Raw genomic sequence first — 19180 nt, forward strand, 5'->3', positions numbered from 1 at the left:
CTGGTCTCTTTCCTAGTAGATCAGCCGAAATGTTGGAGGCCCAGGCTCAGAGTCACACTAACAGACTCAGGAACAACAGAAAACAATCCCGGGCCAAGTTTCCTTTCTTGCTGGGATCACAGGCTGGAGGTGCAGCTGAGACGGTACATGAGAGCTTCAGGAATATGTCCTTTGGCTTCCTGAATCTGGGTCTTGGAATAGGCAGCCCTTTCTTTCAGCTTCTAAATGTGTGTCCAGCATGAGAGGGGGCAGCCATTCACACCCTCTGCAGAAGGTGTCATCATGTTAATGGAATTCAGAGCCAACGACACTCTCAAAAAGCATTTCATACCCTTGCTATTGCTGGAGAGAAATAATAGTAATAATAATAACAACAACAACAACAACAATAATAATAAAATCTCAACCCAAACTCTTCCATCAAAGACACACATTCTGATCATGTGACTTTCTGCTGGTTTTATGCGAGTTCAGTGAGATCTTATGTAAACAAAAACCATGGGAAATGATAGAGACAAACATTCTAGAAAGAGAAAAATGTGGAACCAGCATTCAGAGAGGAGGGACTATACAGGCTGAGTTTGTAGGTAGGAGGGAGGACAGGGTGGCTAAAACAGGGGGTAGCAAACGTCTTTTGCAAAGGGCCAACTGGTTGAGTATTTTAAGCTCTGTGGGTCATCCAGTCTTGGTTGTAACTGTTATCTGAGCACAAAAGCAACCCCGGAGAACACATAAGCAAAGAAATGTGGCTGTGGTGCACCACAACTTTGGTTATGGATATAGAGACACAGATTCTTCATGTGTTGCAAAGTACCATTTATTTGATATTTGCCCCAGCTTAGCCATTTAAAAAACATGAACATCATTCTTGGTCCAAAGGGCTATACGAAGACAAGCACCCAGCTAGATTTTTTTTTGCCTGTATACTATAGTGTACTGTAAGGGACAAGGAAAAGAGTGAGAGGGGAGACTGTAGAGGAGGTGGGGAGCCCCGGCTGGACTACATGCAGAACACTTGATGTATTTGAGCAGCACTATGGTACGTCTGAGCAGAGCCAATGTTTGGAAACAAGGGTAGCAGCTGAGACACCAGTTAAGACCTTGTTCCCGTAGATCCTATAGAGGGATAGCATGCCCAGCTGGGAAGTAGATCCTCAGCCCCCAAGGGCCTGACCTGCAGGAGGGGAAACTGAGTCCCTACAGCAAGAGGGCTCCTGCTTTACACTCGACTAATGCCCCATCTACACAATTTTCTTCTTTCTTTGATGGTAAAGCATTTTTCTGGGTTCAAATTTCCCCCAGTCTCAGAAAAAAGTCATTCTACAAAATGTCAAATATTAGTGATAAAAATGAACAGACGCACGTGTATGCTTGGTTAATGACTCCACGTTTTTACATGCATGTTCACACATACAATGGTCAGGATCACACATCAATGTCACAAAGGTAAAGGTACCCAGATTACTTGAGGTCCATTATTTTTGGGTGTGTCTGGCAATGTTTCTTGGGGATGAATACTTGTTGAGTATTGGAAAAGGTTTTATATAAAGTAATGGGTTCATTATGATATTTTCATATATATGTGCCAGTATGTTTTGTTTATTTTCCCTCCTGCTCAACGGCTAGCTCTTGAATTAGTAGACTGAATAGGGCAGATCTGTCGCAGTGATGTCAGAGAGAATTATCCCATCTGCTGAGGGAAGGTCAGGATAATGTATAAAGGAAAAACGGTAAAGTCAACTTCCCTATTTCATCTCCACCTCACTCAGGGTCCATGAACTTTCAGGCTGAGGCCCACAGATATACATCATCGTGTCAGGTTCTCAGGCCTGCAGGCTTGGCTTAGTGCTACCACCAGCATGGGTCTGGTGTTCGATTCCCAGGGTCTCCAGTTGTCAATGACAAGTGGTGAGACTTCTTAATCACATGGGCCAATTAATTACCTGTAATAAATATCTCCTTCCTTGTATATACACACAGTATAAATATACATATATATTCACATATATTATATATATATGGATATGTGCATACATTCATGTGTTAATATACATATATCATATATGGATATGTGCATATATTCATGTGTTAATATTAAGGTATGAATATACATATATATTCATGCTTTGTTGAGGCATCTCACATAGTGAAATCTTATTCTGCTATTTAAAGTGTATTGAGACGTCAAAACTGCTGAACTTCAATTGTTATGAAAACACATTCAGTTATTTACTCTTTCCTTTTCAGGTTTATTTGTACAAGCAGTACAGAGGACAGCCCTACGTGTGCCTCACAGCCCAGGATTATGAAAGTCCTTCTGTCCTTGACTTGGTAAACATAAAGAGTCTTTATGTGGACCCCTCATGGTGGCCTGGACACCTCATGGGAGCCCGAACTCAGAGCTGGAGCTGGCCTCAAGACATACACCATCAAACATCTGGCAAAATGCTATTTTAGTCCACAGGTGTTCTGCCTCCATGGCCATAAGCTAAACATCTGGATAGAAGACATTTTCTTCAGTTTCCACCAGATGTTTGTTGTTATGGAATAGACACAGGCATGTAATTAAAGTAACTTGTGAGTGAAATGCTGAGTTAACAAATAACTCGAGGCTAATCTTCCGTTCATCCCGAATGTGACCACGAATAAGGCCACCACTATCATTACATCTGCATATCTAGTAATGGACGCCCTAAGAGGGTCGACGAATTCACGTCTGCGGGCCTCCATCTGGAGACTGTAAATTTTCCCTTTCATTCTGGGTGATTCAGTTGAAGAGTCACAAGGAAAACTGTTTCCAATCTGTGGTCTCAGGGGCTAAGAGATCTCGCAGATCTTTTTAAAGGCACACATTTTTCCCACGTTGGTTCCAGGCCTCTTCCTCCTCCCACTTCCAACTTTTAAATGGAAAACAGAAAAACTAGGCTCACCTCTCTACTAATACCTTGAATATATGTTTTAAGAAAATAGCTTTGGTTTAAAACTAGGTGTACTGGGTCACAGTACCAAATCGGTTTGTCAAGTCAGTGAGTGCTCTTTTGTCGAGGGAAGTGGATCTTTAAGAAGCCTGAAAACTCCGCCATGGTTTTTTGATGCCGGATATTAATAATTGATGACGTACCTATAAATCTTTCTTTGATTACTTTTCAGTTTTTATTTAAGACTGAGCTCGAAACCCACTCTGCGCTGGGCCCCAATGAGCCTTCGCTCTGCCGTCTTGTGCTACGCTTCTCTGCTTAATATCTATCTGTATGAGGCTGGCATTTGCTGCTGCGATAGAACACCCGGCAGTCAACACTTTATAGAAGAGTTTTGTGGGGGTATTGGTGAGAGATTTCTTAGGGGTTAAGAGTTTCTGGTCCAAGCACCCACACTGGCTCCTGTGGGCTGCAGAGCCTCCCAGGCACCCATACTTATGTGCATATGCACACCAATGCACCCAGAAACCACACATAATTAAAAAGGCAACTATTTATTATTATTATTATTATTGATTAATTATTAAACTCACAGTTCTGGTCATTCAAAAGCAGGTTCCAGGAACTGTTCAGTTAAGGTCACATCACAATATGGCAAATGGCATTAGTGTAGGAACTCACACAGGAAGAGGTAAGGACTTAGCAAGATAGCAGCGAGCCAGACAGGTTCAGGGGACAGGCTTGCTTTTCTTTCCTCTTCTTTCCTATGATGACCCACTGTATTTGGAACCAATCAGGGTCCCCGAAGAACCACATTAACTCTTTTTTTTTTTTAAATTATTTTATTTATATGAGTACACTGTAGCTGTCTTCAGACACAGCAGAAGAGGGCATTAGATCCTATTACAGATGGTTGTGAGCCACCATGTGGTTGCTGGGAATTGAACTCAGGACCTTTGGATAAGCAGTCAGTGCTCTTAACTGCTGAGCCATCTCTCCAGCCCCCCACATTAACTCTTAAGGCTGGCAACTAAGACCAAATCAACATCTACTGAGCCCCGGCTCTGAAAGGTAGTTTTTTTTTAATTTTTAATTTTATTATTTATTTATTTATTTACCATCTCAGCACTGCCAAGTTTCCCAGCACACCATCTTATGGCCAGGAGTGGGGTAGAAGGAGGTAGACTCATAACCACACACATATGCCAAAGCTGTAGCCATACCAGCGCCACTTAGATTTGTGGCTGCTTAGATTTGTGGTTGACATGTGTCACAACTCTGAGACAAGTATCTCCTCCCGGAGAGTAATGGTCCAGATCTGGACTTGTGGCCTTCCAAGCTGTGCCGAGCAGAACGGCACACAGTCCTTTGTTCTCAAAGTGCACCCAGTGGATTGGGCTCTACTGTCTGTTTGTTCTTTTCCACAACTGCATTGTCTGAGCAGAAGAACGCCTTAGGGATGATGGTGTGGGTGTTTTGCCTGCCTGCATGTCCGAGGACCATTTATATGCCCATGGAGTTTATATGCAATTCATAAAAGTACCCTGGAGTAAATTCCTGAAACTACCTGCAAAAAATATCCCAAATTTTACATTCATAAAAATGAAACTTATAATCAAGTATTACTTTTGAACAGAAACAGTAAACATGGAAATCATTAGGCTGCATAATAGGTGGTATGAGGAACAAACAGGAAGGTTCCGGGAAGAAAGATAAAAATAACTCATTCAAAGCAAACTGCGGTTGACATTTTGAAGTATCTCCTTTGGGTTTCATGCATGATGCCACTGAGGTGTTGACACTGTGTTCATATAAAATTTTAATTTTCCCTTACCTCCAATGTGTGCCACACTTAAGTTAACACTAAACAGAAATATCCACACAGGGGGGAAAAAAGGATTTATGTGGTCCGGGTAAGTGCTGGGAGAGATAATAGAGCAGGTGGTAAGAGTCCTCCAGTTTCTCAGTCAGGAAGAAATGGTCCTCTTCTATGAGGACAGCTCGTGGAAGTGCTCCAGGGTCGGCCATGTGTACTGTGGAAGCACAAGGCCATAGCTCCGCCAGCATCACATTACTGAGAAGTCAAGAAAAGACATGAAGACAAATAAAATGGAGATAGCTGGAGAATATCCCGACTAATGATGGGTTCATTAAGTTGGTGACCCTGACACGGCTGGGCTCACAGTGTGAATGTAATCAAGCTCACCCCAAGTGACTCCCTCAGCGGTGCCCCTGGCAGAGCCCTGTGCTGCCCGGTCCAAACACTTCCTTCTCTCTTCCTCTGTGTGGTGGCTTGAGCATGGCCGGCTGTGTTTTCTTTCTCATCTCTGGTGGTCTGAACTTGAAGTGTGACTAGCAGATGGTAATGGCAACTGTTACCTTCTTCTCTCTGCCTTTTCAATCAGCTGACTGTCTTCCCAGCCCAGAACAGGATCAAACAGGTAAGAAGTAAACCTATTTGTTAAGGAGAGGGAAGTGGTAGAGGCTGGCACACAGAACCCCAGAGCTCTGGAGGTGGAGGCAGGAGGATAAAAAGTTGGAGATGAGCATCAGTTACATAGCAAACTCAAGGCCAGTCTGGGTTTCTCTAGACCTAATTTCAACAACAACAACAAAAAACAACAACAAAAAACAAAAAAACAAAAACATACAAAGTGGAGCTCAAAGCCAGGATCTATAGTTAGAAGTTCAAAAACAAAGAGGCGATGACGATGACGACGACAACAGCGACAACAACGACAACGACAACAACAACAACAACAACAGCAAGCGTGATAGACACTGTTCAGTTGCAAAGTTCCACACATGACCAAAAAACTAAAAAAATTTTAGGAACAAAAGAAGTTGCTCGTGGACAAAAAAGAAAAAAAAATCTAAAAAAATGTTAGAAATCAAAAATACAAAACACATCCCAGAACCATTACAATTCTGAAATGAATGACTTTTATTATGACACAATCAAAACATTTTCTCATTTTTTTCACCCAAAAATCCAAGGAAAATGGAGTATGCCTGAAATCTGTGTGCTCCCCCCACCCCCACCCCCATCCCCACCCCCCGCCACCACCATAAGGTGTTTTGGGTATGGGCTATTCTGTTTTGGGTATGGGCTATTCGAGTCATTAGATTCACATCATTTACCCATGGAGAAGGGCATCAGATGGGAAGTTGGACAGAAATGAGCATTTTTGCTTAAGAACTTATAACCTAGAAGTAAACACACTGACCGGAGATCAGCATGTTTCTCAGTAAATCCCTGCAGTTATGGATCAAGAGGCAAGGCGGGAACAGTCACAAATGCCTCTAGAGGGCCAGCAAGTTAAAATCTTTGTGCTTCTATGATGTTTAAGAGATGATTTGGAAATGAGTTTTGAAACCATAGGTGGATTCCGTAACTCCCACTGCTCATAGAATAAAGTCCAGATTCCTCAGTCTGGCTCTGCCCACCTCTTACCACATTTTCTGTCCTCCCAACTCTTTCTGCCAACTCTGAGACGATGCCAGGCCTCCGAAGCTCTGTGTCTCAGTCCCCAGCTTGTTCCTCTGTTCAGGTTCCTCATCCACAACTGGTACGTGATGTCGCAGCTTAAGTCACGGCTTCCTCCCCATTTACACGCTGAAATCTAACTTCCACTACCCAGAATGTGACCTTATATTTACACACTTATGTGTTTGTTTGTTTAGAGATAGGGCCTTACTATGTAGCCCTGGCTAGCCCAGAGCTCACTATGTAGACCAGGCTAGCTTCACATTCAGATCCACCTGCTGGAGTCCAGGCATGCACCATCCCATCAAGCCTTTAGCTGACTGCTGAAGATCTGAACTCTGGTCCTCGTGCTCCCACCGGAGATACTTTACCAGCTGAGCCGTATCTCCAGCTCTACTTTGCTGAGTTTAGGGTTACACATCTGAAATTTCTCTCCTTAATCCCGAAAGGCATCACAGCAGCCCTTTCAAATGAACATCAAGATACAGCTTTGCACCCATCCTCACTTAGCTTTAAAGGTAGAAGCTTGGGAAATGATGTCAAAACAAAACAAAAACAAAAACAAAAACAAAAACAACTCATGACAGGTTTTAAAGTGGCAAGCCTTCCCTTTGGACAAGAACACTCATCACACAGAGGGGATGGGAGAGAGAGAGAGAGAGAGACAGAGACAGAGACAGAGACAGAGACAAACAGAGAGACACAGGCACAGAGACAGAGACACATAGAGAGACAGACACAAAAAGCAGAGAGAGGCAGAAACAGATGCACACAGAGAAAGAGATAGGAGAAGGGGGAGCTATAGAGCTATGTTTCCCTTTTATTCATCAGAATATTTATTACTAAGCATTGGGCAATTTATTGCCCCATGTAAACTCATGATTTTCATGATTTTGTAACAAACTAAGCTTAGTTTCTGTTTCTAGTGAACTAGAAGGAGCAAATGTGCTCAAAAAAAATGTGTCCAATGTGTTTCCAGTTCCACAGAACTCCCTTAAAGGCTTGCACACCACCGAGTTCCGATGCCTTTGCTAGAATTTGACCTTTACCCTCGATGTCTTTACTCTCTTTGCACCTCACCAGGATGAGCTCTGCAGTGACCTCTCTGCGTGGACTTAGCCTTAACTGAGCATATGCTCTGGCAAGGGTGGAACCCTCGCTGGGCATCGCCTTATGTCTTCCTGCCTGAATTTTAGGATCATGGAGGAGTGCCCCAGTGCCTAGCCCAGAAGTGCTCCCAGTGACTCTGTGGGCAGAACTGGACCATGAGCTGGCAGTCTGGCAAGGGTCTCTGGCTCCATCTCAAGTGTACTTAGACTGGAGTTAATAAGATATACAGTGCACCTTCTTAGAACTGTGATGCGCAATTCTAAGAGCTGTGATTATAGCTAGAGGCCATGTCCCTGCCTTTCCAGGGATGCTATATTGGAAATCGACATGGTAATTGACTAGACTGTAAAAAAAAATGTCTCAGATGACTGCGCTTTTGATTCCTTTGGTACATTGCTATATAGCTGGTGCTAAGAAGCATTTTCTGGACACCCAGCAAGTATTTGCTAATTAGGTGATGATTTTATTAAAAGTATCTCATTTATCAGTAAGATAAATTAGATGTCCATTTTAAAAGGGGGCTCACTCTGAGTGTGTCTTCAGTTTTTCCCATTTGCCAAGATAGAGAAATATCTACCCACACTCTGTTTAAATACCTATCTTCTTAATTCTCTGAAGAGATCACGATGAACCCACCCCGGGAGATTCTGTATGATGCCCAGGCTGCAGATAAGATGAAAAATGCAATACCTAAGAATATATTCTAATTTTACTATAAAGCAAATGGTGGTTTATAAAAGCATAGGCTACCAAAAAGATTGTATTTTTCTATATTGATTAATTTTCCACAGAGATGTGTGTGTGTGTGTGTGTGTGTGTGTGTGTGTATCATCAAAGAGCCAAGGAATATTTTGTGACTGTGTATCAGAACCATGTGGATGTTCTGAGTCATATTTATATCTCTGATCTACAGTGACATTTCATCAAGGGTATAAGTACACAGTGCTATTCATTCTAGGTTTTATGAGCTCAAGGGTCTGGAAAATTGCAAATAGTACCTATGTCTAGGGGAGCCCCAGGGGGCTCAAACAAGGTGTGTGTATGTGTGTGTGTGTGTGTGTGTTGGTGCTGTGATGTTCCCCAGATTCCTGGCTCCCGATGAAATGACAAATATGAGTTTGTAGGGAAAGATGTTTTGAGTTTAGTTTTAGAGTGTAATACCAGAACTTGTGCTGCCAAGGGAGGAGGATCCTGCCTTCAAGGCAGCCTGGGCTTGAGACCCTCTGTGTTTTCTTAGTGTGAGTATTGACCTGAATTGGGAATATATACGAATCTCACTGACGTCTAGGAAGTAATATGTGTCAGTAATATGTGTCAGTAATATGTGTCAGAGTTTATTTTGAAATCATCACCGAATATGGATGCTTCTCAACCTGTAAGGTGCTTGACCCCCCCCCATAAACACATTATCAGTGGAAGCACTGTATCCCAAAACGCTATTGATATACCTAGCTTAGAGAATGTTACAGTGTAGCAACTGAGACATTACCGGGTGTGGGCTGTTTCACCTGGTGACCTTGTGGTTGACTGGGAGATGAGAAGGTCTGCCATTGCCCAACATGGCAACAAAGTATCATATACCACCTAGTGCTCGCCCAGGATTTGCAGTCTGCTTTCTACTGAGTCCTTGTTGCTTTTGTACCACCGCATAATTGGAAAATTGTTAAGTAAATGATTGTTAAGTTCAGGACCATCTGTAGTGATATCTCAGGCTCTGGGCGTGGACGAGAGCGTCCAAAGAGGAAAAACATATAAAATGAGAAAATAAGAGGGTTGAAGATAGAACGCCTGGGAACACCATAATTTAGGAGGCTGGCAGCAAAGGAAGAGCCAGCCAAGAAGTGGAACGGGACAGAAAGATATCACAGAAGCCCAGTGGGGGATGGGAAGTGCAGGCTGCACCAGGAAAGATGAACAGATGAGGATGGGAAATTACACATTCGAAAGATTACTAACGGGAAGCACATACAAATATTGATAGGTCTATTTCTGAGAATAAAATTGTGGGACTCCACCTCTGTCTCTCTCTGTGTGTGTGTGTGTGTGTGTGTGTGTGTGTACATTTATGTACATGGTAGAAGCCAGATTCCAGTCTTTGCTTACATTAAGGAAATACTAACAGTTGAGCTACATCTTCAACCTTGTTTCTTTTTAAAAAAGGCTTCCCTATATAGCCCAGGCTTGCCTTGAACTCGGGGTCAGCCTCCCTCAGCCTCCCAAATGCTGGGACTGCAGACATGTGCTGCCACGCTCAGCAACTCTTATTTTCTTTCAACTTCTCTGTTTTCTGGCTTCCATATAATGTTACATTTGTCTTAGAATGTTATTAAAGGGGTCTGGCGAGATGGGTCAACAGTTAAGAGGACTTACAACTCTTGCAGAGGACCCAGGTTCAGGTTCCAGTACCCAAATGGAAACTCAACCATCCACAGGCCAGTTCCAGATCTGCTGTCCTCTGCTGACCTCTGTGGGCTCCAGCACACAGAGTGCGCATGCCTACAGGCGAAACACTCATGCACACAAAATAAAAAAAAACAATCTTTTACTTTTTTTAAAAAAAAGATTTATTTTTATATATGTGAGTACACTGTAGCTGTCTTCAGACACACCAGCAGAGGGCATCAGATCCCATTATAGATGGTTGTGTGTCACCATGTGGGTGCTGGGAATTGAACTCAGGACCTCTGGAAGAGGAGCTGTGCTCTTAACCACTGAACCATCTCTCCAGCCCCTAAACGTACCTTTTAAAAATGCTATTGAAGTATAAAACAAATTCTAGACTACTCTCTATGAACTCAGAGAAAAGAGCAAGGAATAATGGATTCAAAAATATCTGACCCTCTGTGTGCTGGGTCCCCAGGCTAATGACAAATAAGGAATGTGAGAATGACTCTGATGTTCTGTAAATAAAGACTGTTGGCTTACAAGGGCACACGGGCACCTGCACTGGGAGCAAGGGAAGCCGGGCAGTAGTCTGCCACCACAGTAAACTGATTTTACATCTTATAACTAATATGGCCTTTATTCTGTAAGCTCCAGAATGGTGGGTTTCTGAGGGGCAAAAGGACAAGAGTTGGGCTTTAAGTGAAGTCAATTTCTGCTTAATTTGGATAACCATGTGTCTATTGGTGTGGAGGAACCCAAGGAGTTGCAATGATCGGTCTCATCCAGAGACACTGGGGTGTTGCACAGACCCTTAACTAGGACATGAGTGATTGTAACTGGATGTGTTCTGATAGGACTGGATGGATGGATGGATTGATAGATGCTGTGGGAAGGAAGGTATCAGGAACAACTAAAAAAAAAAAAAAAACAAAAACAAAAACAAAAAACTAAACAGTCCAAGAAACTTTTTGTTGCTGACTAAAGGCCACACATAAGTAGGGCATTGCTTTTTCTGAAACAGTGAGATTGGCTTGCACTTAGAGCAGGCAGGATGATTTCCTGATGGAGAGTCTAGGGAAGGCACAAATGAGAGGCCACTCATCACGGAGACAGGATGCTTTCTGTACCTGGCAACGGGCTTTCCAGGACTAGCCTCTGTGCATTAGGGTGCAGGGTAGAGATTTGTGGGCACGGTCCTCTCTGGCTCCCCTGAGTTTTCACCTGTGAGGAAGCTCCTATCATAGAGACCAGGAAAGAGACATCGGTTGGCCTCACCAGACCTCATTGTTTCTTCCGTTCCTTGGGTCTGCTGAATGGAGATAAAAGGTTCAGAAAGAAGCCATGTTGATGGGGACTGGAGGAACTATTCATGTATGCCTTTCCTCTCCCTGTTCTGGGGAAGAGAAGACAATGGTTTGGGCACAGATTAAAATAAACAGATAGCGATAACACAGACCCATAATTCCAGGATTCGAGAGCTACGGCAGGAACATTGTTAGTTCCCAGACTAACAATGGAAAACAGTTCTGGCTCGTCAAGACTCTATAAGATGACCCTGTCTAAAAACAGACAAACAAACAAGCAAAAAATAAAAATAGCAACAGCAAAGAAAACAACAACAACAATAACAACAACGGGGGCCTGCAGAGATGGGGGAAGGGTGCTTGCTAATCCAGCGATGGGGAGTTGAGTTCAAATCCCTAATACACTTGAAAAGCCAGGTTTGGCTCTGTGCCCACCTCATTCCAGGGCTGTGGTTGGCAGAGACATGAGAATTGCTGGAGCAGCTGGCTGCCAGCCTAGTTCTAGGTTCAGTGAGAAACCCTGTCTCAAATCAATAACGCGGAGAACGGCTGAGCAGAACACTCTGGCCTCAGTGAGCACACACGTGCACACATGCACCACACTCACCCCTACACACAAAAAGCCAGAAAAAAAAAAAAACTGACCTATGATTATTAGGCTTTTAACATAGGTGCCTGGTAGGCAAAGACAGCCAACTACCATGCAGTTTGTACATTCTTGTGGTTACATATATCTTGTGATATATGAAATATAAATGCAAGGATTGTCCAGTGTTATTATGGGAGGGATAAAGGACACTGTGTGGACGAGGAAACTATTTTGAGACCATAAAACAGGGTCCTTAATCTCACTGTCATCCTTCCACAGGTGCTTGGATGCTTTCCCTTGTCCCTGTCTGTGGAATCCAGTAACTCTGTGACAAAGAGGAGGTAGAATTAATTTTCAGAAGTTTACTCATAGGTAGTGACAGTCTCCTAGGGTGGGCCTTTCCCCAGTGGCTAGAGAAGGCAGGTGGCAGGCTGAGGAAACTGTAAGCCAGGCAAGAAGCAGGTGTAACTAAATGTAAGGGAATACTTTCAAAGTGATGTGACCAAGGAGCAGGAGGTTCCAAGTGCGGTGGCCTAGCGGAGCCAATAGGCATCAGCGATGCACCTGTCATGGGTCCTGGGCCCTCTTCTCGCCTTCTGTAGAGCCTCCACGAACAGCACAGAGGACAGCGGCCAGGGATGTCCAACTAGGAGGGATGCTAAATTTGAACTCGGCTAGGAGTTAATATGCAGCCTTCCCTCCAGGACCAGTCCCAATCAAGACATTTTAAGTTCAAGTAACTCACACCCTTGCCTGTCTCATTTTGGCAAGGCATGAGTAACTTTGGAGAGTGACTTACTAGAGGAAGGCCTTCCTAACCATCCTAGTTTCCACACAGAGTGCCAGGCTGGCCCTTCAACCCCTTTCACCAACCCTGTCCCCCAGTAGGAGATCCAATAAAGTATGGGGCGCAAGTACTGCCTTCTTTTCAGCTGATGTCGTTCCTGACATTCCTTTGCAGCGGGCGATTTTCCAAGACGACTTTGTCTGTGCAGCCTGAGCACAGCGGTTCTGAACACTTAACCCACAGGTCAGGAAGGGTCCTCGGGCTTCCCAGGCTTTCTCGCTCCCTCTCTCTGGTTGGTTTCCACCTTCAGGTAGGACGCAGAGTCAGGGATCTCCTTCCTTCCCTAGGGCCACCAGCTGTTGGTGGCCAGCTCGCAAGCCAGCGGCCCGGCCCGCTCCTTCTGGAGCCCACACTCCCAGAGTGGCCGCGGCGGAAAAAGCGCGCGCCCCTCGGCGCGAGCCACACACTCCACGCGCTGCCGCTTGTTGCTCCCCGCGGCGGCCGCGACGTGGGGAAGTGAAAATGAAATTGACTTTTCCGAGAAATGATGAAAGCCTCGCCCGCCGCCAATGAACGGCGGCGGCGAACTTCCGTACCTCCCGGGCTGGCGGCTGGAGCCCTCCCTCTGCCTCCACCTCCGGGTTGCACAAGCTTGAAACAAACACTGGGGAGGAAGGGCGGGGAGGGAGGAGGGCGGAGGGGGAGCGAGGGAGGGAGCGGGGCCGGGAGAGGGCGGGGGTGGGGGGGATTTCCAGCCTCGGCTCCTCGCAGTTTCCTCTCCTTGTTTTGCTTTCGATCTGGACTGTTCTCAGGCAAGCCGGGGACTAACTTTTAGTTTTGCTCCTGCGATTATTCAACTGACGGGCTTTCATTTCCATTTCATACACCTTAACAACACTCACACCTTGCGGGATTGTATTGGTAGCGTGAAAAAAAAAAGCACACTGAGAGGTAACATTTTTTTTTTTCAAATAATAGTTGTGGCTGTGCGTGTGTTTTCTCTTGAGGGCATGCTGGTGGGGGACAGGAGGAGCCCTGTCTGTATGTGCGTCCTGATGCTTTGACACGATGTTTTGCAGACGGAAAATGCCGGGGTTCATAAATATTAATACCGATTTTTGGAGGAAGAGTCGGCGCAGTTATGGATCATCTGATTTTAGGGGAAGCAGGGGTCTGCTGCTGTTGCCGCTGGTACTGGGGCTGCTGAGGCTGCGAGGAGGAGGAGGAGGTAGAGAGGGAGGAGGAGGTTAGTGGAGGTTTAATTTCACTTTTGGATTTGCAGATGCGAAGAGGTGGTTCCATGGACACAGATCTGCTCTGTGTGATTCTGCGCTCCAGGTGTCGTGCGTTGTGGGTACAGGTCCGCTGGAGTCCGGCCTCATTTAAAATAAAATTGTGTGTGTGTGTGAGTGTGTGTGTGTGTTTACAGACACTGTCGCCACCAGCTCCGAGGAAGGGAGCCGGGTTCCTCTCGGTACCCAGCGGCCCTTCTTTCCCGGCGGTCTCTGGTGTAAATAGACTGGCACCCACGGTCCCTAGATGCCCGTGCCCGGGCAGTGACCACTGTAAACTTGAAGGCAGCCGTGAGGCGGTCCTAGGATGCGCTCGCCCGCGGGGCTTGGGGTCCGGTGACGGGCGTCGGGTGCCAGCGGCCACTCGGGCCGGGCAGGCTCCGCGCGCGGCTGGGCGCGGGCCTGGCCGGCGCGCCCGGCTTCCTGGGGACTGGGCCGCCGCCACTCGCCAGGAGCGTCGCGTCCTCCTCCCCGCCGGCCAGCGCCTGGCCTGGCCTCCGGGCTTTGTCACTGCACTTGTCCCAGCGCGTGAGGCGCCCGGGAGGCGCGTCCCAGGAGGGCTCCGCGCTCTGGGGTCACCCACCCCGGCGCGGCCTAGCTGCGAGCGCCTCCGGGTTCCCGCGGGCGCCCCCGGGGCCGGCTTGGCGCGCTGGGCCCGGACCCGCCTTGGCTACGGAACGGGAGAGGTGTGGGGGCGGGGAGCCTCCTGGGACCGAGCGGCGCCCCACGGGCGGGCATAGGGTAGGGGGGGGTGGCGAGCGCTTGGGGGTCTCCGGAACGCGGTGGGAATCCGAGTGCCCGCCCTGTGCCCTCCGACCCGCTCCCGGCGCCGGGTGACATTCGCCCGCCGGCCGAACATGGTTGGTGCAGAGCGGCAGCCACCACTTCCTCTCCGCCCCGCCAGCCTGGCTCTCTGGGCGAGCGATGCGGGCCGCGGCCAATCGCAGTGCCCGGCCAGTCCCAGTAGCTCGGCCTCGGGGGCCGGCTCCCCTGAGCGGCCCTGGAAGCCTTCGCGAGAGCTCAAGGCTCCGGCTTCCTGGCCTCTGTCCGCTGAGCCCCGGGTCTCGGACCGTTTGCCACCCTCGCCTCTTAGGAGCAGGGAAGGGAAGGAGGCTGCCAGCCTCCGCCGCGAGCCTGGACTGTGCTCAGGCACCAGGTGAGACGCCCCGATCAGTCGGTGGAGGCGAGATCCTTGGTGGTCGGATGTAAATAAGACCCCGGGGATTGGCAGGCGAGGTTGTCACTGGTTTACCAACTGGTTTGCAGGTCCTTAACAACCTAGTGTGTTTGAAACTTGGGGGACATGTTCCTCGTCCCCCCCCCCCCCCCTTGTGGGCACTCCTTGGCCTTCATGTCTGTGCAAGGGAGGCAAAGTGGTGCTGGGGTTAGCTTTCTGCCACTGGCCTCCCTGTGGCTGGGACTCCTGGGCTGCTCTTAGATGAATGGCTCCGGAGGGTGGAGGAGAGTTACATTTCCTGTTGTGCATTTTCAGGAATCACGGGAGCTTGGGCGCTTGCCTTCAAGCCTGAAGTCATTTATTAGTTTGTTTGTTGTTTGCTGTTTTTGTTTTTTATTACGACTGACCGACTGCAAGTGACATTTCAAGTTAGCAGTCTGCACTTCTGGTGCTTAAGGGCAGGTGCAGGGACCAGTTTGTTTAGCATCCTGTTTCTAGAAGGTGGTTGATTGCATGGTAGACAGATGTACATTGCCTGGTCAGGGCAGAGCCCCAGAGGTTGCCCCGTTTGACTAAATCACTCTCCCAAGTGCAGGATTCTATTATTTTTCTCAAATCTCATTCTTTTTTTGGGGGGGGGGGGTTAGAGTGGTGTGTGTCACAAAAATAGAAACCAATAAAATCCTGGCATTTGGCTTTTCTAAGTCAGCTTCAAGCAAATGGAATATTTAGGGCTCGAGTTGGCATCTCTATGGGGTAACGTTAGAGCATCTATTGATCGATGGGGCAAAGTCCTTAACGTCACTGTAATTGGTGAATGATTATAATTTATAGCCTAGCTTGTTGTGTAAGAAGTTAGATTTTGGCCTGTGCTTAAAGAGATCTTGTCTGTCATGATTTGTTACTGCTTCTTAAAATTAAACACTTGCATATTTCATTCTCAATGAGTGGTCTTCCCCCCCCCCCCCCGTTGACCTTCAAAGGTTAGGAAGAGTTGCACATGTTTAGAATGACTTACCTGTAAAAATGTCATCTTCATGAAACAAAAAGGAGGACTTGTAATCAAATTGGATGCAAATTGAGGCAAAAGAGGAATTGGCACAAACTCCTGAAGGCTCTAGGAACTATCACCTCCTGAAATACTTCATTAAGTAAATATTTAATATACCAGAGCTAGGGAACGCTGTTTAAATCTAAGAGTGAAAGACTTAAAACTTTGGATAGTCACTTGATGTGCATTGATTTCCTCACATACGCAAAAGCACCACCCCTTTAATCTCAACTTTATTCAGTAAAAGTTGGATTTCTTTTCCAGCATTTTCCCTTCCTTTTTTTTTTTTTTTTTAAATTTTTTAAATAGCAAACAGACTATTAAACTGTACTCCGGACTACTGAAATGTACATCTCATTACAGGTCCCTTATCTGCCTCCTGCCAAACAGGCTTAAAGCAATCTGGAGAACTTATTTATATATTGGACAAATATTTGTGGGCCATGAACTACCAGACACAGTGGCAGGCTGTGTGGAACCAACTGGAACCAAGAGGGACAGACAGCCTCTTCAGGTTCTACAGAGGTTGCATTCTTGCTGTGAGCTGACAACAACCAAAAATAAATAACAGTAATTACCTCTGGGGATTGGTCTAAGAAAGGGAATAGTATATTATACTTAACAGGGTTGCTTTGGGGGAACAATTGTGATACTGAATATGAAAGAACATTGTGTAAATTATAGTAACCCACAAATGTGTTACACGTTGACTCTCTAAGTTCTACTATAGTTCTGCTAAAGCTAAAAGATATATTGAGAGGTGAGTGTCCCGGTACATACCTTTTATCCCATCGCTAAGGAGGCTGAGGCAGGAGGATTGTGGTCAAGTTCAGATACAGGCTGAGAGCCTGTCTTTAAAATAAAAGTGGGGAATCACAATCAGAACAGTACCTCTGAGGCACACAAATAATGGCAAAGAATGAAATATTGGATAAAGTATCAAAAAAATATTAAGCAATGAAATATGTGAAGGATTTTTTTTTTGTCTGCTAGGATAAAAGTTGAGTGGTATCCATGGAAATCGAATGATACTGGAATAACTGACTTGGATGCATGTTTTTCCACTTCTTTATACATTAAATTACTTATTGTGATGAACTCACCCATAAAGACATCATACAGGTAGATGAAGGTAACCATCCAGAGAAACACTTGCCCAATCCCGGTCTCTGTGATTTCTCTGAGCCTCTATGCAGTTAGAATAGCCTCTCTGAAGTCAAGGGGCATCAGCTGGGGGGTCTACACTTCACTCATAGTTACACCTACTACCAAAATTAAAACCTAGAAAACCATTAATTTTATGTCCACTTTCCTGAGTCATGGTCCTTTTGCCTGCATTCTGTCTTTCCCCATCAGCTAATATTACTCTTTCTTGGTCTCTTTTCTAAATAGCATACGACCCCCACACTTAAAGCTGTGTGCATACGTATGTGTGTACATAGGTTAGGATCTGAGTATGACTCACACAGGTGGCACTGTTCTGTGGTCTGAACTTTCTTCACCACTGTGTCACTCTCATTAAGTTATTGCTATTATAGATACGGCTTAGCTCCTGTCTATATTCCCTTGTGCTGTCACTTAAAGGGACTTGGTTGACTTGGATTCACTGACTGCCGGAGTGCTCAATACTGTATGTGTAAAATAATGCGGCATTACAGGCGAAAATAAACATCAGTAGTATATATTTGTAATATATGATATGTGCACAAATAAATTGCTGTGAAATAACACAAAGTATTAACAATAAAGCCAATTATGGTCATCCGTATGGCACTCCATATTCCTTCCTGAACACGGGGGAGAGGCAAGTAGGACTTTCCGCCTCTGTCTACCCTATTCATGTCCTACCCTTTGCCTTGCGTGGATTAATATTTAGTTAAGAATATCAGCTTAATGTATAATGGGCTGAGGTGAGTGGGTGTGTCAGTGGAGATTGTCACTAAGGAGGGTTGATCAAACTTTGACTTAGCTCCAAACGAATAATAAATTATGTATAGGTATCAGATTTAAACATGAAGCCATTATTTTTCAAATAAAATAGCAAGCAAAACAACTGCCCAGAGAAATGCATGCCCCAGGTAGGTGACACCCAACTGTGGCCGTGTTGTGAAGATTCCTCAGGCTCGCTCTGAATTCAGAACAGGCTGTAGGCCTATGATGGCCAGCATTTCACTGTCAGGGAGCCTTTAACTTGATTTTACACCTTACAAGATTCATCTTAGGACAGTGTCTCTGGGACAAACTGTTTTCCTTTAGGAAGCCTTTGTGTGATTTCTCTTCACGACTTAGATACCTGTGGTTTCCAGTCAGAACTTCTGATCAACTTGGAAAAAAATGTAATTTGCACCAAATCTAGCAAATCTTATTCTACCCAAACACAGGGAAACCCATGGGTTGGCGCTCTGGGAAGGACTGTGTTAAACTTTCAGTCCTGACATACTGGAACCACTGAGGACTTCCCTTAGAACTTCGAGTTCTTCTGGGGATCCAGGAATCCCATACCGTTACTTTAAGTGAATAGTTAGTTAAATGTAGTGACCCACAAACATATTCACTTCTCAAACATTTGTAGACAACTGTTCATATACAGGGTTGTGTATAAAAAAGGTGAAGAATTCAGAAGCCTAGAATTCACTACCTACACACACAACACACGCACACACAATTTATATGCACACAAATACGTATTACATGTATATAAGTTGCTTAATTTCAAGGTCTAGTCATACACAAACTGTATAAATTGATTTATTTCAGGTAATATAGACATACAAATACATACATACACACACACACATGCACACACTCACACCCCCACACACATGTAGATATACCCTGAATTGAACCCATAGCCTTGAGTGTGCTAAGCAAGGTCTGTGTTATTAAGTTTTACCCAGAACCTTGGAATTGACTTTTATCTCCTTTATTCATTCGTTAGTAACTTCCCCTTTTGGAACCTTAATCCCACAAACTGTGGTTAGATAGTTCTGCAGTCCTCAGGGGACCAAGCCAGTACATTTGTTTATTATTAAGTGACCAAGGGAAAGGAACATTTAGAAACCATTCAGGATTCTTTAGAT

General features: G+C 45.4%; 1 protein-coding gene and 1 long non-coding RNA gene across 6 annotated transcripts in view; one reads left to right on the forward strand and one right to left on the reverse strand.

Annotated features, from left to right (window-relative positions):
- Positions 1 to 3775: 3775 nt before the first annotated feature.
- Positions 3776 to 13216, reverse strand: LOC127668869 (uncharacterized). Its single transcript, XR_007974228.1, has 3 exons — positions 6373 to 13216; positions 5125 to 5372; positions 3776 to 4992 (listed from the first exon to the last, which is right to left on the reverse strand). It is a non-coding gene; the product is annotated as an uncharacterized LOC127668869 (long non-coding RNA).
- A 118-nt stretch (positions 13217 to 13334) lies between these two features.
- The window catches only part of Irf2 (interferon regulatory factor 2), a 102429-nt gene continuing 96583 nt past the window's right edge, over positions 13335 to 19180 (forward strand). Inside the window, exons 1-3 of one of the 5 annotated variants that reach the window (XM_052162684.1) lie at positions 13335 to 13531; positions 13660 to 13771; positions 13863 to 13940. In XM_052162684.1, the coding sequence (XP_052018644.1) occupies positions 13667 to 13771; positions 13863 to 13940 (183 nt within the window). In that variant the 5' untranslated portion in view covers positions 13335 to 13531; positions 13660 to 13666. Of the gene's footprint in view, positions 13532 to 13659; positions 13772 to 13862; positions 13941 to 14807; positions 15029 to 19180 lie in introns of those variants that run through there. The other 4 variants (XM_052162690.1, XM_052162686.1, XM_052162689.1 and 1 more) reach the window with 4 other exon arrangements.

This window comes from Apodemus sylvaticus, chromosome 18 (assembly GCF_947179515.1).
Source record: "Apodemus sylvaticus chromosome 18, mApoSyl1.1, whole genome shotgun sequence".
NCBI lineage: Eukaryota > Metazoa > Chordata > Mammalia > Rodentia > Muridae > Apodemus > Apodemus sylvaticus.